The sequence below is a fragment of the Scophthalmus maximus genome, chromosome 13, assembly GCF_022379125.1.
Source record: "Scophthalmus maximus strain ysfricsl-2021 chromosome 13, ASM2237912v1, whole genome shotgun sequence".
NCBI lineage: Eukaryota > Metazoa > Chordata > Actinopteri > Pleuronectiformes > Scophthalmidae > Scophthalmus > Scophthalmus maximus.
Window position 1 is genome coordinate 14,127,222 of NC_061527.1, and position 17,808 is coordinate 14,145,029.

Here is a 17,808-nt window from a genome sequence, read left to right on the forward strand (position 1 = left end):
CATCATCATCATCATCACCATCATCACCCCCCCCGACATTTCACAGGGAAATAATCGACAGATGAATCGACGATTGTGGTCATGTGTGTCTGTGACAGAGAGGACGTTGACGCGTGTGTGACTGACTGTGTGTGTGTGTGTGTGTGTGTGAGTGTGTGTGTGTGTGTCTGCGTTGACAACAAAAGACGAAGTGCCGAGGGGTGGAGGAGCAAAGTGGAGATGGTTCCATCAGGTAAACAACACAGTGCCGAGGCGGAACAAACGACACTCAACGCGAGGGACACGGATCATTTCGAGGCGGTTCGAAAAATTCGCTAGGTCACTTAACTATTCCAACGTTGATAAAAACGCCATTCTACCGTAACTGCGCATTTGGATGACAATCCTTAAAAAAAGGAGCTTTAAATAGCCTGGTTAGCAACGGACAGAGGAAGCTAGCTAACGTCCCCGACAAATCACAGCGAGGGGGTGAATCATCCTTCAAATACAACAACAACCCCAGAACATGCAACGTTACAAAGAGGGGGGGGGGGGGGGGGGGGGGGGGGTATCTCGTCGTCTACGACAAAGACGAGCCGACTCACCGTAGTACGAGGAGGGGACGTCCGTCTTTCGAGCCATGGCACTCACAAGGGTCGATGCACCACCGTCGGCCTGGTGTTGGACACCGCATATGAGAGTCGAGGGGGTGGGAGTGCGACTGCTTCCGTGGCTCCCCCCTCTCGAAGAGATACAAACACGGGAACCGTGAGAGGCGTCGGGCTCCGGGGTCTGAGGAGGATGCTCGGACCACGCAGCCGAGCGTCAGCCGTGTTTACAGCCCGACGTCACTCATTATCCCGACGCGGTCTTAAAGGGGACGCGGCGCGCCGCTGCTGGCTGGTCCGGCTCCCCTTTGTTTGGACGCGAGTTAAAAAGAAGCTCATACCCTTTGTGCTTTCTTCCCAGCTGACACTGACATCTCATCGTGTTCGAGATGCACACGAACGCGTCTGGGGGGGGGGGGGGGGGGGGGGGGGCAACGGGACGAAGGACGCTCGCCCGTGCACTTAGTTCCAAGCTGCGGCGCAAGCTCACAACAATGCAGCAGGTCATTTAATGTGAGCGAAGCGTCTGTCCGGTGGAGAAACACTGACCTCAGCTGGTCTGTCTGCGACACTGCAGCGCTTTCTCTCTTCTAGTGTCAACAGTGGTACAGAAGTTTGATTCATCTCTTTATATGCTGCTGCTGCTGCTGCTGCTGCTGCAGAGCCCTACATTAAAAAATGGAAGTATAATTGCGCCTCGACAGATAGTAATGGGCTTTTAAGGACAAGCAAAGAAAAGATCACTCCCATGGAGTGCAATCCATTAGTCCATCCAATCTGTGTCCATTAAGCAGGATTTAATTATTTTTTGGGTGATCCTTCTAACTTGGGCAATTGTGTATTGTTAATGGGTTTGCAGGTAAACTAATGCTCTGCAAAGTAAATGTAGATACATATAGTAGTGGTGGAAAAAATGCAAATGAGTTCCAGGAAGCGAATTACTCATGAATATAACTAAATTGTGCTTTCATATTATTACATATATTTATATATATTATTATATTACATTACATTACATTCATTTAGCAGATGCTTTTGTCCATGGTGACTTACAAAAAAAGTGCATTTAACCATGAAGATATGACCCAAAAGTGAAAGAATCAAGAGAATTCTTAAACATTTATCAAATAGGTAAAAGAAAGCCTTGAGTGCTCGTGTTAGTTTAAATAAATAAATAAAAGAATTTAGAGAGTGAAGTGCAGTCTGAACAGGTGAGTTTTCAGTTTGCGACAAAAGCCTTGAATGGTTTCTGCTGTCCCGATGTCAATAGGGATCTCGTTCCACCACTGAGGAACCAGGACAGAACACAGACGGGATTTAGATGAGCGATGGCTGCCTGCCCCTAGAAGCAGAGCGGAGTGGACGGGCCGGGCTGTAAGGTTTGACCATGTTCTGGATGTAGGAAGGGCTTTGGTACAATTATGAGATTTTTAAGATGCCACTATAGTGACCACAAAGTGGCAGCAGAGAAATAAGATGCATGTTTTATCTGTGACAGCAGTGGTTAACCAAACTTTTTTTTAAACAAAGAAGTGTGCTGCCAGCCCATCTGCTTGTCATCCGGCAAAAATGATGGATGCCAACAGCTTGCTAATTACATAATCGAGAGGATACACAACAGATGCAGGATAATTTTGTGCTCGTTTGGTTTGCCGACTTTTTTTTCCACTTCATGAAGCAAGCAGTCGTCCTATTACAGTTTGGATATTTTTTTTGTGTGTAATCAGAGACAGAAGATGCTCTTCACACAATCACCCTTCACCATCCTTGCTGCAATTGCAATCAACCCCGTTGACCCCTAACAAAATTGAAATCCCCAAAGTTCCACCACAAAATGTGATTCGTCCACACTGCACAGCAATAGCATCACTGCATCAATGTGTCAGGTAGATACAGAATGCACTGGGTGATTGGGAGTCTTCTTTTCTCTCTCTCAATCCATTAGATAAACGCAGTAACTCTGAGAAGCTATACACTGCACACTGGGAAACAGAAAATTGCATCTGTGATTGGTGGGAATGCCAGTCGATGAGTCAATGATCTGTTTGCAAGCGGTGACAATTTGCAAAAGGGAATGGAGATGTTTTATCTCTGGGGCCTGAAAATGCAGGACGTGAAGTTTATAGCTGCCTTCAGATGCACTCTTTTCCAGATATCTCTGCAATGCGTGGAAATATCTGGACTGGAGAACACAATAACATTTAAATCACCCCAAGTTCTCTGCAGATGTATTTGAGCTGTGCATTGATATCACAGTCACTCTAGATGCCCCACACTGTTTATTATTGCCCTCTAATGGAAGTCAGTCTTGCCAGCGCTGTCTCGTGCTCAGATTAAGAGTCTGTAAAATCTCAAATAACATCTACTTTAGTTTGCCATGAATCCCTGATAAGCCCCTTTTTTATTCATAGTATGATTGTCAGACAGTCGTGTAATTGCTGTTTTTTAGGTTTCTGCTCTGACAACAAGATAATTTCTATTTTGCCATTAAACTGATTTTTAAAAAAAGATGCGGAATATTCGCTTATTTAGTTCGGCTATTTCACCATTGGTACAAACCTTCATCCCTTTTAATTTGTATGCCAAAGCAAAAATGAATATCCTCTGTGGTAACATGAACTAGACACCTGTAACAGCACCTAATAAGCATAAACAATCCATTGCGACTTTTGCCTTGCCTGTTGGACTAGTTTCACCCAGAGGCATACAAGTCTTCAAGTTAGGGACCATATAATGAGGAAGAACAAAACTGCCTTTGGCATTGCAAACAGGTGCAAACAGAGCAGATTATTTCACACTTACTTCGTGCTGCATTAGGTTCGGCACAGGCGGACTGCCGTCTGGCACCTCATTGTAGAGGAGGTTGGAGTTAATTAAAAAAAAAAAAGGTTTTGTTCCACATAGACACCCTTGCTCTTGTCGGTGTGTGCTCCCGGTTGGGTGTGTTCTGAGATGCATTTGAGACCTCGGGGACGGCTCTAATCAAAAACACACAGACGGCCGGCCAACCAAGCCTCTGAATTCACAATTATGAGGTGACTTGCGAGGCTCTGCTCCTCAGTGATATTGATTATTTGATGATTAAGATGATTCTATCCAATGAAGTGACCATATGGCGCCAAGGATAACAGTGAGGAGGCAGGAGGAAGTGAACAAAGTCTAAATGTTACACGCTGTACATCTATTAGAAATAATTAAAACTCAACTACAATCCGCACGTATTTGTTGTATCATAATTTCATAACAGTGCAGTGAGTCATGTATTGCCATTTTCACCATTTTTATATGGCCTGTTTTTTTCATTTTCTACAATAGTACAACTCAGCGTGCTGCAAAGTGGCTTTTACCATAACATCTCATTGAAAAACTGACTGGATGGTGTTATTTCAATTCCATCAACCTCAAACAGGCATCATTAGATGTAGGACTGAAGTTTAAATCGTATTGATTACTGTCAAACCAACAAATGACTTGGTTCTGTTAGGCTCTCCTTCACAGCTGTTGTTCTCACAGTGTTGGATCAGTAGATACATGCTATGACTGTTAAAGTGATTTAATTATAAACAGTTTCTCTTATTTAGTTCAAGCGTGTCTATAATTTTTGGTCTAGCTATGGTTTTAAATAATGCTTGATCTTAGGATGCGTCGGTTTTCTCCGTCGTTTGAATTTATTTTTTTCTGTGTTTATTACTGTTCATTATTCATTATTATTAAAATGTTTATGTTGATGGTGAATAAATTAACAATGTGTCTGTGCTACTTTGAACACCAGTTGCCAATCTTTGTGGCGTGTGACCTGTGATCCTCCATAACCAAACACTGGCTGCAAGTCTATGAGCTGTGTGTATTTTCACCAAAGAAACAATGTTCCCTTCTCAACTTGCCAGAATTTAAAGGAAAATGTGAGTTTTAGGAAGATTCAGAATTAAAGTAACCATCATTTTGTGCATTAGAATGATTTCTTCTTATTTGCTGCCTTGATTTATCATGTGTCTTGAATTTTCCACATGGTGCGTCTCATTTACATCATATTGAACTGTATCACATATTGCCTTTTGTTGTAAGATGATTTTTAATCCTGCATCACATCATATTCTCCACACAGCATCTGGCTTTCAGATAGAAAGCTAATTAGTGTAACAAGGCTATTGTTTAAACCTGAATAAATCTGGGCCAACAACATAAAAAGGAAGTCGTGCTGTTCCCACTGTAGCTCTTATGTAGGCCATCGTGATTTGTCTTGCATCTGCTCCGACCGCAATATCATGTGTTGGTTTTGAGATAAATTACAAATCAATTCCCACAAAGCCAACAGATACATTTCAGTTTGTGGAAGTGAGACTTGCTAGACTAACTAGAACATGAGAGACACATTAGGAAGCGAACACAGTGACAGAGGGCGTCTATAAAAAGACCCGTTCCTTGTTTCCCAGTACCTCCTGACAGCTTCCAGCAAATCTGTCCCCCAGGAGGAGCTTCAGCTGCTCAGGTTACGGTGACAAACCCCTAAAACCTATGATGTCAGTGTGTTCTGTGTTCTCACTAACACCCTCTGAAGAGATATAGTGATGGCATCATAACTTTGAGCAGGATAAGAGTGTAGGCTACCAACGAGAGAACTGCAATTCATTTCATACCATGCAGCACAAGACTTCCTCTGACCTGTGAAAGGCCATCGCTCACACAAAACTTATAATTTAGGTTGACATTTAATAAAATAAAAAATCAGAGAGTCACTGCCACCAAGAGGGAATCTCCTGTGCACTGGGTTCATTAACTCATGTTTGGAAATGTCTCAGTGTGACTTCTCTGAATCTGTATTTCATTCCTTATTACAATTATCCCCATATGTCATCTACAGCCACGAGGTAAAACAGACTAGAGGGGGAAAAGCCTCAACACAAAGGTTATTTAAGATGAATGGTTAAACCCTCTCTCAAATAAAAATGGAACGTCTCTCGACACCGCAGTGCTTCTTCTGCTTCCGTTTGTCTCATTCCAACATTCAAATGATCACATGCGTGCGTACTGATGAACCTCGCAGGGGAGCCGTGCCACCGCGCCGAGCTGGCGGGCTTCAATATTGAGGACCATGAGGAGCGGCGCTGAGGGAGCGCGGCTCCGCGTCGGACGGACGGATCCCGGTGAAGGAGCGGCGAGAGGAGCGGCGTCTCCCCTCGCCGCGCGCTGATCCCGCCGATGCTGCCCCGACAGAGAGAGAGAGAGAGAGAGAGAGAGAGAGAGCACTGGTCCCGGTAGGATGACGGCTCGATCTGCGAGGGGAATCTAGGGGAGACGAAGATGAAGACAAGAGTGGTAATTATGGATGAACAATATCACTGTCATGTTCCTGTGACCTGTTAGTGTTTCCACTGCTTAGACGCGAGTTAAAGACTCAGCTCTGGTGTTGCAATATAGTGTGACCAATAATAGCACTTTGTGGTGTTTATTATCAACTCTCACTGTAAATGTATCTGCAGTTTATTATAGATAGCCTACTATTACTGTGACCAATTATTTCTATAAGACAACTAGGTTAAAGTTAGTCTTTTTTTTCTGCATTGGGGGAGGGGGGAGTCATTATGACATGAATTCAGCAGCCTTATGCTATTTTTTCCACCGCTCATTAAAACATGTTGCCTTTGTCGACAGAGCATATTGAGCGCAAGTGAGTGGCACAGCTGACATTTCATTTGCAGCTTCGCATGAGGAAAGCGCAGCTGTTATTGCTGTGTGGAGCCCAGACCTTATGTCCTGATGCTTATGGATATACAGATTTGGACGTACATCTTGTAAAATTTCTGGTGTTTTCCCCCCTCCCTTTGTCTCTCTTCAGTACCAAGGGGTTAGTGGCATCATCATCATCACCATGGTTACCAGCTTGATGTTGGTGTACAACAGCAGCCCCGGTGACAGATCATCGTCCGCATCAGCATCAGCATCATCATCATCACCTCCCCGCCGTTTAGATGCTGCTGGTTTATCCACAAAGAAGCCAGAGAGACCGCAGAGACTCCCAACGTCAACACTTGAGGGATACACAGGTGTCATGGATCATAAGGTAAATATTCACCCTGTGTGAGCTCTGAGAGCAGGGGCTCTGCCACTGTATTTGGCTGTCAGATTTTCCAACTTGGTTGGCACAAACCAAAATCACTCACTCACCCCTACACTACTGGTGACAAAGTAGTGCAGAGGTGGACGTGGATAGCAGCACACAGGACTTGTTCATACCAACAAGTACCATAGTCTCAGTATCTTTGAGACAGGAGTTGGATACATTTTGCTTGCACCAATTCAGTCACTGAATTACATACAGCGACTATCCTTTGATTTGTGCACTTACTTTTGCCTCGAGTCAAACCACTCAAATGGGAATTCCCTCAGTGCATTTGAACACATTGCAATCAGTTTGTCACTTGTTTCGAAGCCCCTATAGGCCTTGAAAAGTACAATGATTGCTGTGACACCTTTTCCTCATATGTAATACAGACTGCCCCTAATCTGTATTCTGCTGTCACCTAGGTAAAGCAGAGAGACAACCATGTAAATGTGTTTGAGTCCAGGTATGATTGTAAAATGCATGCATCTGAAGCATAGGGCGATGATGCCCAGGTTTTTGAGTTCGTTAATTATCTTTTTAGTATGGTTATACAAATTATTTAGTAACCTCTGTTGATTAGGACAAGCTTAAAATATGATATATGATCTTTGAGAACTTTCAGCGAGATTATACCCTGTAAATCTACTATAATACAGAATAATCTCATTGGACTGAACAGCTGATTTTGCTGTGGTAGGACCATCTCTAAATTCTCTTTGTAGTATACTCCTTTTCTTAATTCATAATGAATGCGTTCACCATGAAATATTCAGCGACAAAAGCACTAAAAACGCGATGGATTTCTACCAGAACGGCTACTGGAGACATCACGGCTGTAATCTCTTGTACATATAGACGCAGCGCAGCCATCTCTACTGTAACGCAGAGGCCTATCATTCAGCTGAGCGCAGTGTTGCATGCAGCTGAGATCGACAGATCATTCAGACAGCGTCCTGTCTGCCCTCAGTGAGAAAGATACACAGTGAAGCAGAGCAGGAGTGGAAAGGACATTGCTGAGGCAGCACTGGGCAGAAAAGGATATGGAGAAAGAAAAAAAGTGTTGGTTGTAGTTCACCTTTCAGTGCTTGATGATGAGAGTGACATGATGTGTGAGCGCTTGGTTTGGAGAGAGGTTTGATCTGGAATCATAAGTTGAGCGATCCCATGAGTTGTCGTCATGTCCTTTCAAACTCAATGAAAAAGAAACGTTCAGCTACAGATTTCACAGGAACTCCTAAAGAGAAATGAGAGGCTGCTTCAATTTGCAGCGTCGACACATTATTATTCATAATCTCTCCTGAATGTCCACCGTCCTCCGGTTGACGGCTGATTCATGATGGATTCACACTGTGACATTTTCATACTGCTTAGTGTCACGATGCTGCTTCTTCTGCTGCATCCTCCCGACAGAGCCAGGGAATGATTTAACCAGAGAAGACCTGCTGTAGAGGATGTGGAGTGGGTGGATCAGTCTGTTCCCTTCAGGGTCATCTGAGGTCTGCTGCTGCTGCTGCTGCTGCTGCTGCTGCTGCTGGAGGGAATCTTGGCTTCAACTATAGTCCACACACATATACACACACACATATTTATACTCACGCTGACAAGCCCAAGCAAATGGCCAGACACGTTAAAATGTTATGCCCTCATCAGAGCCAGGGATGCTTGAAAATGTAAGGAGAGCTCCTTCTCCTTCTCTGTGCCCGATGGACCCAGTTTATGGCCTATATTAACTTATGTGCATTTCCAGCCAGCATGGGCTTTAATTTCACAGAGGTGGCTGGTGGTCTGTGGCCGTTTGGCTCATAAAACACCCATCAAACATTAATCAATGACAATATCTTGCTTCATGTGTCCAGCGTGGTTAAAGGCTAAATACTTGACTTTTTCCTTCAGTCCTTCCAGTGCTTTAAGGTGAATTGAAAAAAGTGTAGCATTTAAAACCCACAAATCTATACGCTGTGAGATCGAATTTCAAAGTTATGGTGCACATTTTAGTGGGGATATATTGAGCAACTGGCCTCGGAGTCTCTGTTTATTCTGTTGCTCTCTTTCTGCCTCCTGCAATGTCTGCGTGTTTTTGTGAAATCTCCTCCTCTGGTTTGTATTTCTTTTTCTTTGACAGGCTACAGTAATTAGAGCTGCAGAGGCGAATAGATGCTTTCAAACACACACATCCACGTCCACACACGTCCACACACACACACACACACACACATTTGAGTTTGAAAACAGCTGCCGTGTTCTTCTCTGCTGCTTTGCCGATTGCACTTAAGGAGATGTTGACCTTTGAGGAACTGTCAGCACAACCAATCTACATTGGCTTTTATACACTCTGATCACAAAGCCAGTGACACGGCATAGATGGGGATCGTGCGCCTGAGCCAGTTTATGACGCTTCTACTTATTATTATGGGCAACACCTTTCTGTGGTCTGACAATCAGTACTGCAGTCAGCCTCAGAGAAATTAGCTGTCATTAGGAGGTCAGTTATGCAAATACATTTCCTGTTCCATGTTCAATTTTAAACTGTCTCATGAATATGTAAATGTAGGGAGGCAGCTTGGAATTACAGACAACTGAAAAGAAAAAAAAATATAGCCTTCTGCAAGATTATTTAATGGATGAATGCTGAGGATATGTAAATCTTTAATTCCACTCAAAGTAAGGAAGAGTACCTACCTGGTAAAACAGATTATCAGGTGTCATCCTCAGACAGTAATGTTACATAGCCAAATTTGTAGTCGTGCTAATATACCTTGAAAATGCTGTGCTTTCTTATAAATTCAGAATACATGCACTGCTAAAGGGATGAGGAGAATGGAAAGAGCCAGAAAGCATGAAAAAAAAAAAAATTTCAGTCAAGGTGCAAACTTTCACATTTCTCCATCAGCTATCAAGGCGAAGCGTCCTCATCCTTCCCCCTCTCTCTGTCTGACGTTGACTGGATGAAGAAGAGTGCGGCCGCCTCGATTCACCCCGCATTTACTCTGTCAAATTGAAAAAAGAGACGGTATAGGACTGCGATACTTGTGAATGTGTGTCACCAGGAGTGGCTCAATGAGATGTCAACTGTCAGGAAGGTTGCGCTGTAAGTTATTGGCCTCTGAGAAAAGAAAGCAGCGCTGATCGTTAAACCTGCGCACCACCCAACAGGGGCCACTTAATCCACCTCTGCCCTCCATTGAGCCTTTAGCCTAATTCCGCACACTTTAGAAAGTGTACAGTTACCGTGGCGATAATGATCAACATCTAAATAATGTGTGCCTGCGAGCTGATGCAGTTTTAATGCTCAGCCACCACTGCTCATAATTTATGACATTAAATGCCGAGTACAGCATCAAATGTGCCCTGAGGAAGCAGCGCTGCTAGTTGTTTGTGTTAAACGCTGTTTTAAGCTTACTTCTTATTTTGTGTTTCTGCATGTCCATTTTAAACATGGCATAGCGTGATGACATCGCTGCTTCACTGCTTTGCATGGTCTACAATTGTTGCAGACTTTTCCACCGTAGAATCTTTATGGACACAACATTGTGCATACATTTTCCCCTTCAGAATTCTGAATTATTTGATTAATTTCCATAAAATGCAGACAAATGCAAATTGTCACCAGCCTCATCATCCAAATCCTAGTTTAATTAAACTAACAGGGGCCTGTTTTCGTTTCTTTTTTCATTTTCTGTGTTTCAGTTTACTCTTGTCTTTGCTCACGACTCCTCTCTCACCTCTAAATAGTTAGATCCTGCCAGTCGTTCTCCTTTAGGCTTGTACTCTATGGCTTGGGGATTTGGAAGCTCTGATGCAGTATTAGAGGCTGACTGATGGGGTTTACTCTGAAAGCAATTATGATTGCGGTTTTCCCCTGGGAAGTGTACAAACTGGATCAAACTGATGAGGTTGGAATCGGTGTGTGGGCAGTAACTGACTGGGACCCGAACCAGAGCAAGACTCCCATCCTTCTTCTTCTGCTGCCCCTCTTAATGCCATGGCTCTGTGTAATCCAGTCGAGATCTCACCAGAAGTCACTGAAGTTACCCATAAGGTTGAACACATTTCTTTTTCAGACCGTGTATTGCCTACGGGGTGTTATGCATTATTGATCAACGTAGACGACCCTCTCTCCGCATGATAAGGTCAGCAGCAAGTGTAAGCACCGTGGTGCCAATTTAAGGCAAAGCGTTACCTGTGAAAGGAATTTGATTACCATCATTCATTCATTCATTCATTTAACAGTCTGTGAATTGTATCCTCCACTCCTTGACATCTGATATATTCTCCATCTGATTCAGAAAGCCCTTCTCCCTGTGATACAGGGTTTGTGAGTGGTTATTTCGCAGAAGCATCACACTGTCACAAACATGGGGCGCGTCAGACACTTTTATACTTTCACAGGCACAACACTGACCATGTAACCTTCAATTTCCTTCTACTAGTTTAACATATTCCCTGACTGTTAAACGGTGTAAAACTTGCTTGGGAGTAATTGTTTGCTCCGTCTGTTGTATGTGGAAGAACAAAAAGGAAAAGGGAGTTGAGTTTTTCCTCCGTGATGGCAGGGAGGGTGTGTTTGAGCAGTGAAGCGTGTAATTTACTCCAGCCTTCCTGTTATTGAGGGAGGGGGTCTGAGCACAGACACACTCCTACAGGAAATGGCTTCTTTTGGGCGACGTGTTGGGAAATGAAAATGTGCGTGCGTGGTGTGTGTGTGTGTGTGTGTGTGTGTGTGTGTGTGTGTGTGTGTGTGTGTGTGTGTGTGTGTTTGTGTGTGTGTGTGTGTGTGTGTGTGTGTGTGTGTGTGTGTGTGTGTGTGTGTGTGAACAGAATAGATTATAGTTGATTTTGGATCTAGACAGACTGCAGACACACACACACACACACACACACACACACACACACACACACACACACACGCACACACACTAGGCAATCATTCAGTGTGGGGTCACAGATACTGTATGGTGAGGGAGTATTATAAATGTAGCAGTGGGAGCAGCACAGCCTGTGGCCCTGGTATTATCACCTGTATGTATGCACACACTCACAGACACATATACACTCACATACACACTCCCACCTCGGAGCCTGATGGAGTGTGAAGCTCAGAGCACAGTTCAGAATGCCAATGTAGCTCTCCATTAAGTTTGGGAATAATTCATGTGAATAGTCTCGTTTTTTTTTGCTGTTGGATCACTCAGTTTGAGCACACCTCTATCCTGGTTGGACACAACAACATGAATACCTGCTCAAACCAATACAACAGCTCTGCAATATACAGCGCATTCTTTGACAGTCACATTTTGTTCAGGTCCTGTTTGGACACAGATGAGAGAATAATCATTGGATTAAAGTGCACGTTGTCAACTTTAATTTGGGACTGTTTTTGGCAGAAGAAATCATTTTGCTTGACACATGAGCCATGACTATATATCTGAAAAGCCTGGGTATTAAATTTCAACCTTTTTTGCATTATCAGAGATGTTTTATGTCAAGCTTGTGGAAAGTGCCCTTGTCATGTCTGTCATGTGTATACATGTGTTATTGTGTAGACTTTCCTGAGCTTTGTCAGGGTCACATTTTAAGTCCAAGGAACTCTGCATGTACGATCTGACCTGGATGACCAGATTCATTAGGCTCTTTCCTTTTCTCCGTCGTCTCTGTATGTGCATGAAGCAGATTCATTAAGCCCCATAAAATAGATTTTTGGAACATTGTCCACTTGCATAGGCATTTCAAGTGGACAACCTACCCACATGAATTTGCATGTTATTGACTGTAAATGCGATCATGTTGCATCTAAAATTTGCATTCTGTCTTGTTTACACACCCTCAGCTTAGCCTTACAAATGTCATACTGTAATCCTTAAAAAGGCTCTAACAGCAGATTAAAAAGAACTGGTTTTGCAGTAATGCTTAATAAGAATATGCTCAAATCAAAAATGAATGTTTCACATGCTGTCTACAATATTCTGAGTTAGGGAAACTGCTGTCATTTCTGACCTGTGACCTTTTCCACAGTCTCTGAAGATGCACTGCAGGACTTGTGCCCTGGTGACAAGCTCGGGTCAGCTGACTGGGAGCAGAAGGGGAGAAGAGATTGATCGCTCTGAATGCGTCATCCGCATGAACGACGCTCCCAGCGAAGGCTGTCAGCGGGACGTTGGCCAGCGCACCAGCCTGCGTGTCATAGCTCACTCCAGCCTGCAGAGGGTGCTGCGGAGCAGACAGGAGCTGCTCAACGCGAGTCAAGACACAGTGTTCATCTTCTGGGGACCAAGCAGCTGCATGAGACGGGACGGAAAAGGCCATGTTTACAACAACCTGAGGCTGCTAAAGCAGCTACTGCCCAGACTGAAAGTCTACATCATTTCTCGAAGCAAGATGCTCAAGTTTGATGAACTATTCAAAAAGGAAACAGGGATCGATAGGTAGGTTTATATTGACGGGACCTAACTGAGACAAATTGCAAATGTCTGCACGTGAAAAGAAATGGGGCAACATACACACCATGAATACTGTCAACAGTTTTAGTCACTTTAAAGTCAAATTTGCCAGTAGGGGTGAGTACACCACACGATACACTGCTTTTTGAAAAGCCTCACGTGTAATAATACTTTGCAGCTGCAAACACACAAGGGATTTAGATAAAAACTAAATCTGTATGGGATTTGATATCACAATCTCACTGTTGTTTCGCTAATGTCAGGCTTAGGGAGAGTAGTGCAGAGTAATTTGCCATGCAGTGCGACCATGACTAGATTTACAGATCATATTTTGATTACATTTGGACCCTTTCAAAATGTTTCCACAGTCATTACAAGCACAAAACTGCACGGCGAGTAGTGAGCATTAATCAGTGTGATGGAGGGGGAAGTGAGTGAACTAGTTTCTTCAGGCAGTATTGATGGCGAGTGGTTGGCCACATGCTCAGCAGCATGAGGATCTGTAGGGAGAGAAGTGCCTCAGCTGCCAAGCCTCGCTCCATTAGCATAACTTCTCACTTCTCATGTTTATTTTGAAATGAGACAAAGAAATAATTTTCCAACTAAAATATTTGTACCAGGGGGATTTTTGTGCATTGTCCACATTGCGAGCACAACAGGACATCCCATACATTAATAGGACAAAATTAACTGAATATACACTGGTCAGCCACAATATCAATAGCAGTTACTAGTTTTAATGTTTTGGCTAATCGGTGTATGTACTGTTCTCTTGGGCAACAGGAAATTTAGTGCTTCATTTGGAACAAACAGAATAAATGTAAAGGAAGTTGGTACAGATATGTTATACAGAGAACTCTCTTTTTATATTGATTATGAAGGAGATGCAAAAAAGGGTTCGCTGAACATGAGCAAAAAAAAGAAAAGAAAAGCAGTCAGGCTGTAATGATTCTGAAACGGAGCCAGAGACTTTGATACTAATGTCTACAATCTCTGATCGAGTGATCACACCCGCGGTAAAAGTTAGTCTAGGTGAATGAGCTCAAGATGGATAATAGTATATTTGCTTTATACCTTTATGATTTTCTGGTAATATTGATGCTCTCTTGTCTTCCAGGAAGATTTCCAACTCCTGGCTGAGTACCGGCTGGTTCACCATGGCCATAGCCCTGGAGCTGTGTGACAGGATCAACGTGTATGGCATGGTGCCGCCGGATTTCTGCAGGTAGCATCAGAATAGTAATTGATCCAAGACTTTCAGCTGCACAGCATGGTACTGTAATTAAAGTTGACGGAATGCCTCCTTACTACTTAGTGGATGGATCCAAACAGCTTCAGAAGCTCACTGCCCCCAGTGAAAAACAAAATATATGTTACTAGAAAACCATGCTTTGTGTCTGACAAGCAGCCCAGCCGGTAATTACCTTAGATACGTTTTGTCCATTTATTTAAGTTAATTAAAACATCGGAAACTTTCTTGTCCACATAAGGAAATGTGTTTTGCATTTAGGTGAAATATGAAACACACAGTCTTGAACATTAGATCTACTAAAATACACAAAACATATGAAGTATTTAAAACACAGTAAAACCTCGCATCACATAAAATCTGGAACTTATCCAGCCGTCATCATCCACTTCTGTGAACTGATGTTTTAACGTTGTCCTGTCTTATCGGTGCCTTCACGTCGGGGCGTGTTTGGTGTGTCATAGCATGGAGTAAAATTCTGAAGCTGATTTCAAATAAATCAATTATTTTGAACAGTCACTCTCTGCAACTCCCTGTTTCATCCATTAAACTATACAACCCGGACATCATGGAAATGCCTCCTTCCCAGGACTTACATTTTCAGTTTGTCACTTTCTGTTTGAGCAAGTGTGGCGAGTCTGTCGCAGCCTCACTCTGTGCTAAAACATGGGTGTGGTTTGACACAGAAATCTCGTCCGCTGTATCTTTAACGATGTCTTCACCTTGTATTAACAATTCAACATTTACTCCCTGAGTGACAAATTCCAGTATCTGTCAAATTCAAAACAATTTGAGTATTTTATGGCAGTGTAGTCAGGCTGTGATTTTAGCACCAGGGAAATTATTCATTTTGACATTAAACAATAGAAAGAACTGATTTTACTGAGCAGGCTGAAAATAGAAAGCACAGCTGTTTAATATGCCTATGTAATATTCAGGGTCACTGGAAATAGGAGAGTAACTTGGCTGATATTGTTCTCACATGAATCGACAAGGGCAGAAAGGACTGTTAGGCGCGTTGGGATATTCACAGATAAATGCAGGCCTGACTGAAGTGGCTCTCGAGTGACTGAGTCTTCCTCTGAGCTTGGTGGGACTGAGAGTATCAGAGGCATTAGATGGCGCATAATGAACACATCTGTTGGCCCACATTCTTCTTATCGGTCTGCCTTTCGTTGTTCTCATCTCCGTTTTCCCCCACTGAGATTCACTCCCTCTCCTCCCCTCCTCCCCCCATGTCATAATTATCCCCATGCTGTTTCCACATCCCTCCCACACTTTTGACTTTCATGCTTTACTCCTCTTTCTTCTCCTCCGCTGTAGGTCCTCCTCACATCCCTCCGTGCCGTATCATTACTATGAGCCCCTGGGGCCCGACGAATGCTCCATGTACCTCTTCCACGAGAGGAGTCGACGAGGAAGCCACCACCGCTTCATCACGGAGAAGACGGTGTTCGCCAGCTGGGCTCGAACCCTCAACATCCATTTTCACCAGCCGGACTGGACGCCGGCCGCCGTCGTCAGCAGCATGAACAGCTCGCACACTCCAGCACCAGCTGGATCCTGAGTCTCACTCGACGGATGATCCCCAGAATAGTAGGGTATGAGTGTGGACAGTTTCCAGTGTGCAGATTCCCAGTCCGGTCAATATGAATGTACGTGGCAGCAGCAGGACAGAGCAGGCTGCGGAGGCTGTCAGGCGACTGCCAAAGCAGCTTAGCAGAACGGAATGGTTGCATAAGCAGCACGAAGGCTCAACATTGTTTTGGAAGTGTAACTATAATAGGATGAGTTTCATACTGGAGTCAATGCCAGGCTGGCTCAAATGTGTGTGTTTTTTTTTCTCCCACCCACTCATGTGTAGAGCTGCTTTAATAACACTTGAGCTGTAGGAGAGCGGACAGATGATGAGTCAATACACCACTGCAATAACTTAGAGTACGACTGATCCCTTTTCATAAATCCCAACTGAACACAGATTGATTGACACTGAGGTCTTGTCCTCAGTATTGTTTCTGGGGTTTTGATGACCTGAGAAAGAATTTACATTCTACAGCTACACACAAACAAGTCACTGTGTTTTCTGTCAAAGCTAACTGTGATGTTTCTAGAGTCACTATCTTTAATTTTGTAGACTTTGAATTGATGTATTTGTACGTTTTCAACAAGACAGTGTGAATAAGACAGCAACAGCACAGAATACAATCTCCTCATACATGTCAGTGACATAACATGTCTGTCCTGTTATACCGAAGTGTGGGTATTTATTGTTATATTAAAGCAAATTAAATAATATGATTAAAACAATCCAAACAAACTATAATGGAGTGGGAGATGGAGAAGTGATTTGTTTTTCTTCTAAAAATGTAAATCAATCTCAGCTAACAATGAAGTAAACAGTACAGCATTCAAATCATATGAAGTAATGCTATGGAGGTAAGTGGACTGTGGGTCTATTGATTTGTTTAAGGAACTAATGATAATTTTTACTTTCAATAAATGGATCAAAACCAACAGATATTCAGCAAAATGGTATAAGAGAAGCAACAGGTTGTGACAGGAGGAAACATGTAGTAACATATACATTTTTTTTTTTTAAATAATTAGACCGTTAAACTGAAAAATAAAATGTTATTTCAACTTCTTGCAGCCCTGCCTGGAACAGATGTGCTGATTTGTTTGATTTTGCAACTTCGAAAAAGGACTTCATTCTTCAAATTTCTGTAGAAAAAAGATCCTTGAACCTCTGTAGCACAGAACAGATGGGCCCCAGAAAGGCCCTGTCCGCCACGTGCCTGATAACTGAAGTGCTTTGTCCTGTTGTGTTCATGTCAGAACGAAAACCCTTCGCATTTGTCTCTGCTGAACACAGAGCAGGTCGACCGCGGTTATACAGACTCAGATGAATACTGTGCACCAGAGTGTCCTGGACAGCCTCTGCAATGGTGACACACAGGTCTCATGTCTCCGCCTCCTCATGATACAGAGGGGAGCTGGTTGTTGGAAAGGGCATAGACTGCTGCCTGTTCCTGCGTTAATTCAGGGTGGGTTTTTTTCACCCCCACAGCCTGCACTCAGGTGGAATGTTAATGTCGTAAAGCTCTCAGGTGCCCTGAGAGAAGCCCATGCATTGCTGGGGCGTCAAGCTATAAGTGCACTCGCTGCTCCTTAGATCTCTGCAGCGGGTATTGCTCGCCGAGCACTGGCCCTTCAGGTAGTGAGGTTGGATTTTAGCAGCTTCAAAGGACAAGCTGGCTGCCACTGAGCCTGCTGTTGCTATCTTGAACACGCGCTTGAGGCAACGCTGGGGTTTTCATTGACCTTGGAAACATCAAGAGACAATAGGGATACTGAAGTGCTCGGAGCCAGAAGAGTGGCGCAGGGGCGTTGCTGTTTGATTTGAGAAATGTGAGGCTAATGCAGAGAGGAAAA

General features: G+C 43.5%; 2 protein-coding genes across 8 annotated transcripts in view; one reads left to right on the plus strand and one right to left on the minus strand.

The window, feature by feature from the left end:
• slc44a5b (solute carrier family 44 member 5b) overlaps nt 1-920 on the minus strand; it is a 31,489-nt gene extending 30,569 nt beyond the window's left edge. For 4 of the 7 annotated variants that reach the window (XM_035648125.2, XM_047336883.1, XM_047336882.1 and 1 more), the window contains exon 1: nt 585-920. In XM_035648125.2, the coding sequence (XP_035504018.2) occupies nt 585-621 (37 nt within the window). In that variant the 5' untranslated portion in view covers nt 622-920. The remainder of the gene's footprint in view (nt 1-584) is intronic. The other 3 variants (XM_047336881.1, XM_035648127.2, XM_035648128.2) reach the window with 2 other exon arrangements.
• Nucleotides 921-5,690: 4,770 nt separating this feature from the next.
• Nucleotides 5,691-16,699, plus strand: st6galnac5b (ST6 (alpha-N-acetyl-neuraminyl-2,3-beta-galactosyl-1,3)-N-acetylgalactosaminide alpha-2,6-sialyltransferase 5b). Its single transcript, XM_035648757.2, has 5 exons — nt 5,691-5,903; nt 6,424-6,648; nt 12,703-13,112; nt 14,245-14,352; nt 15,700-16,699. The coding sequence occupies exons 1-5, from the start codon at nt 5,889-5,891 to the stop codon at nt 15,941-15,943; spliced, it is 1,002 nt and encodes a 333-aa protein (XP_035504650.1). The 5' UTR covers nt 5,691-5,888; the 3' UTR covers nt 15,944-16,699.
• Nucleotides 16,700-17,808: the final 1,109 nt, after the last annotated feature.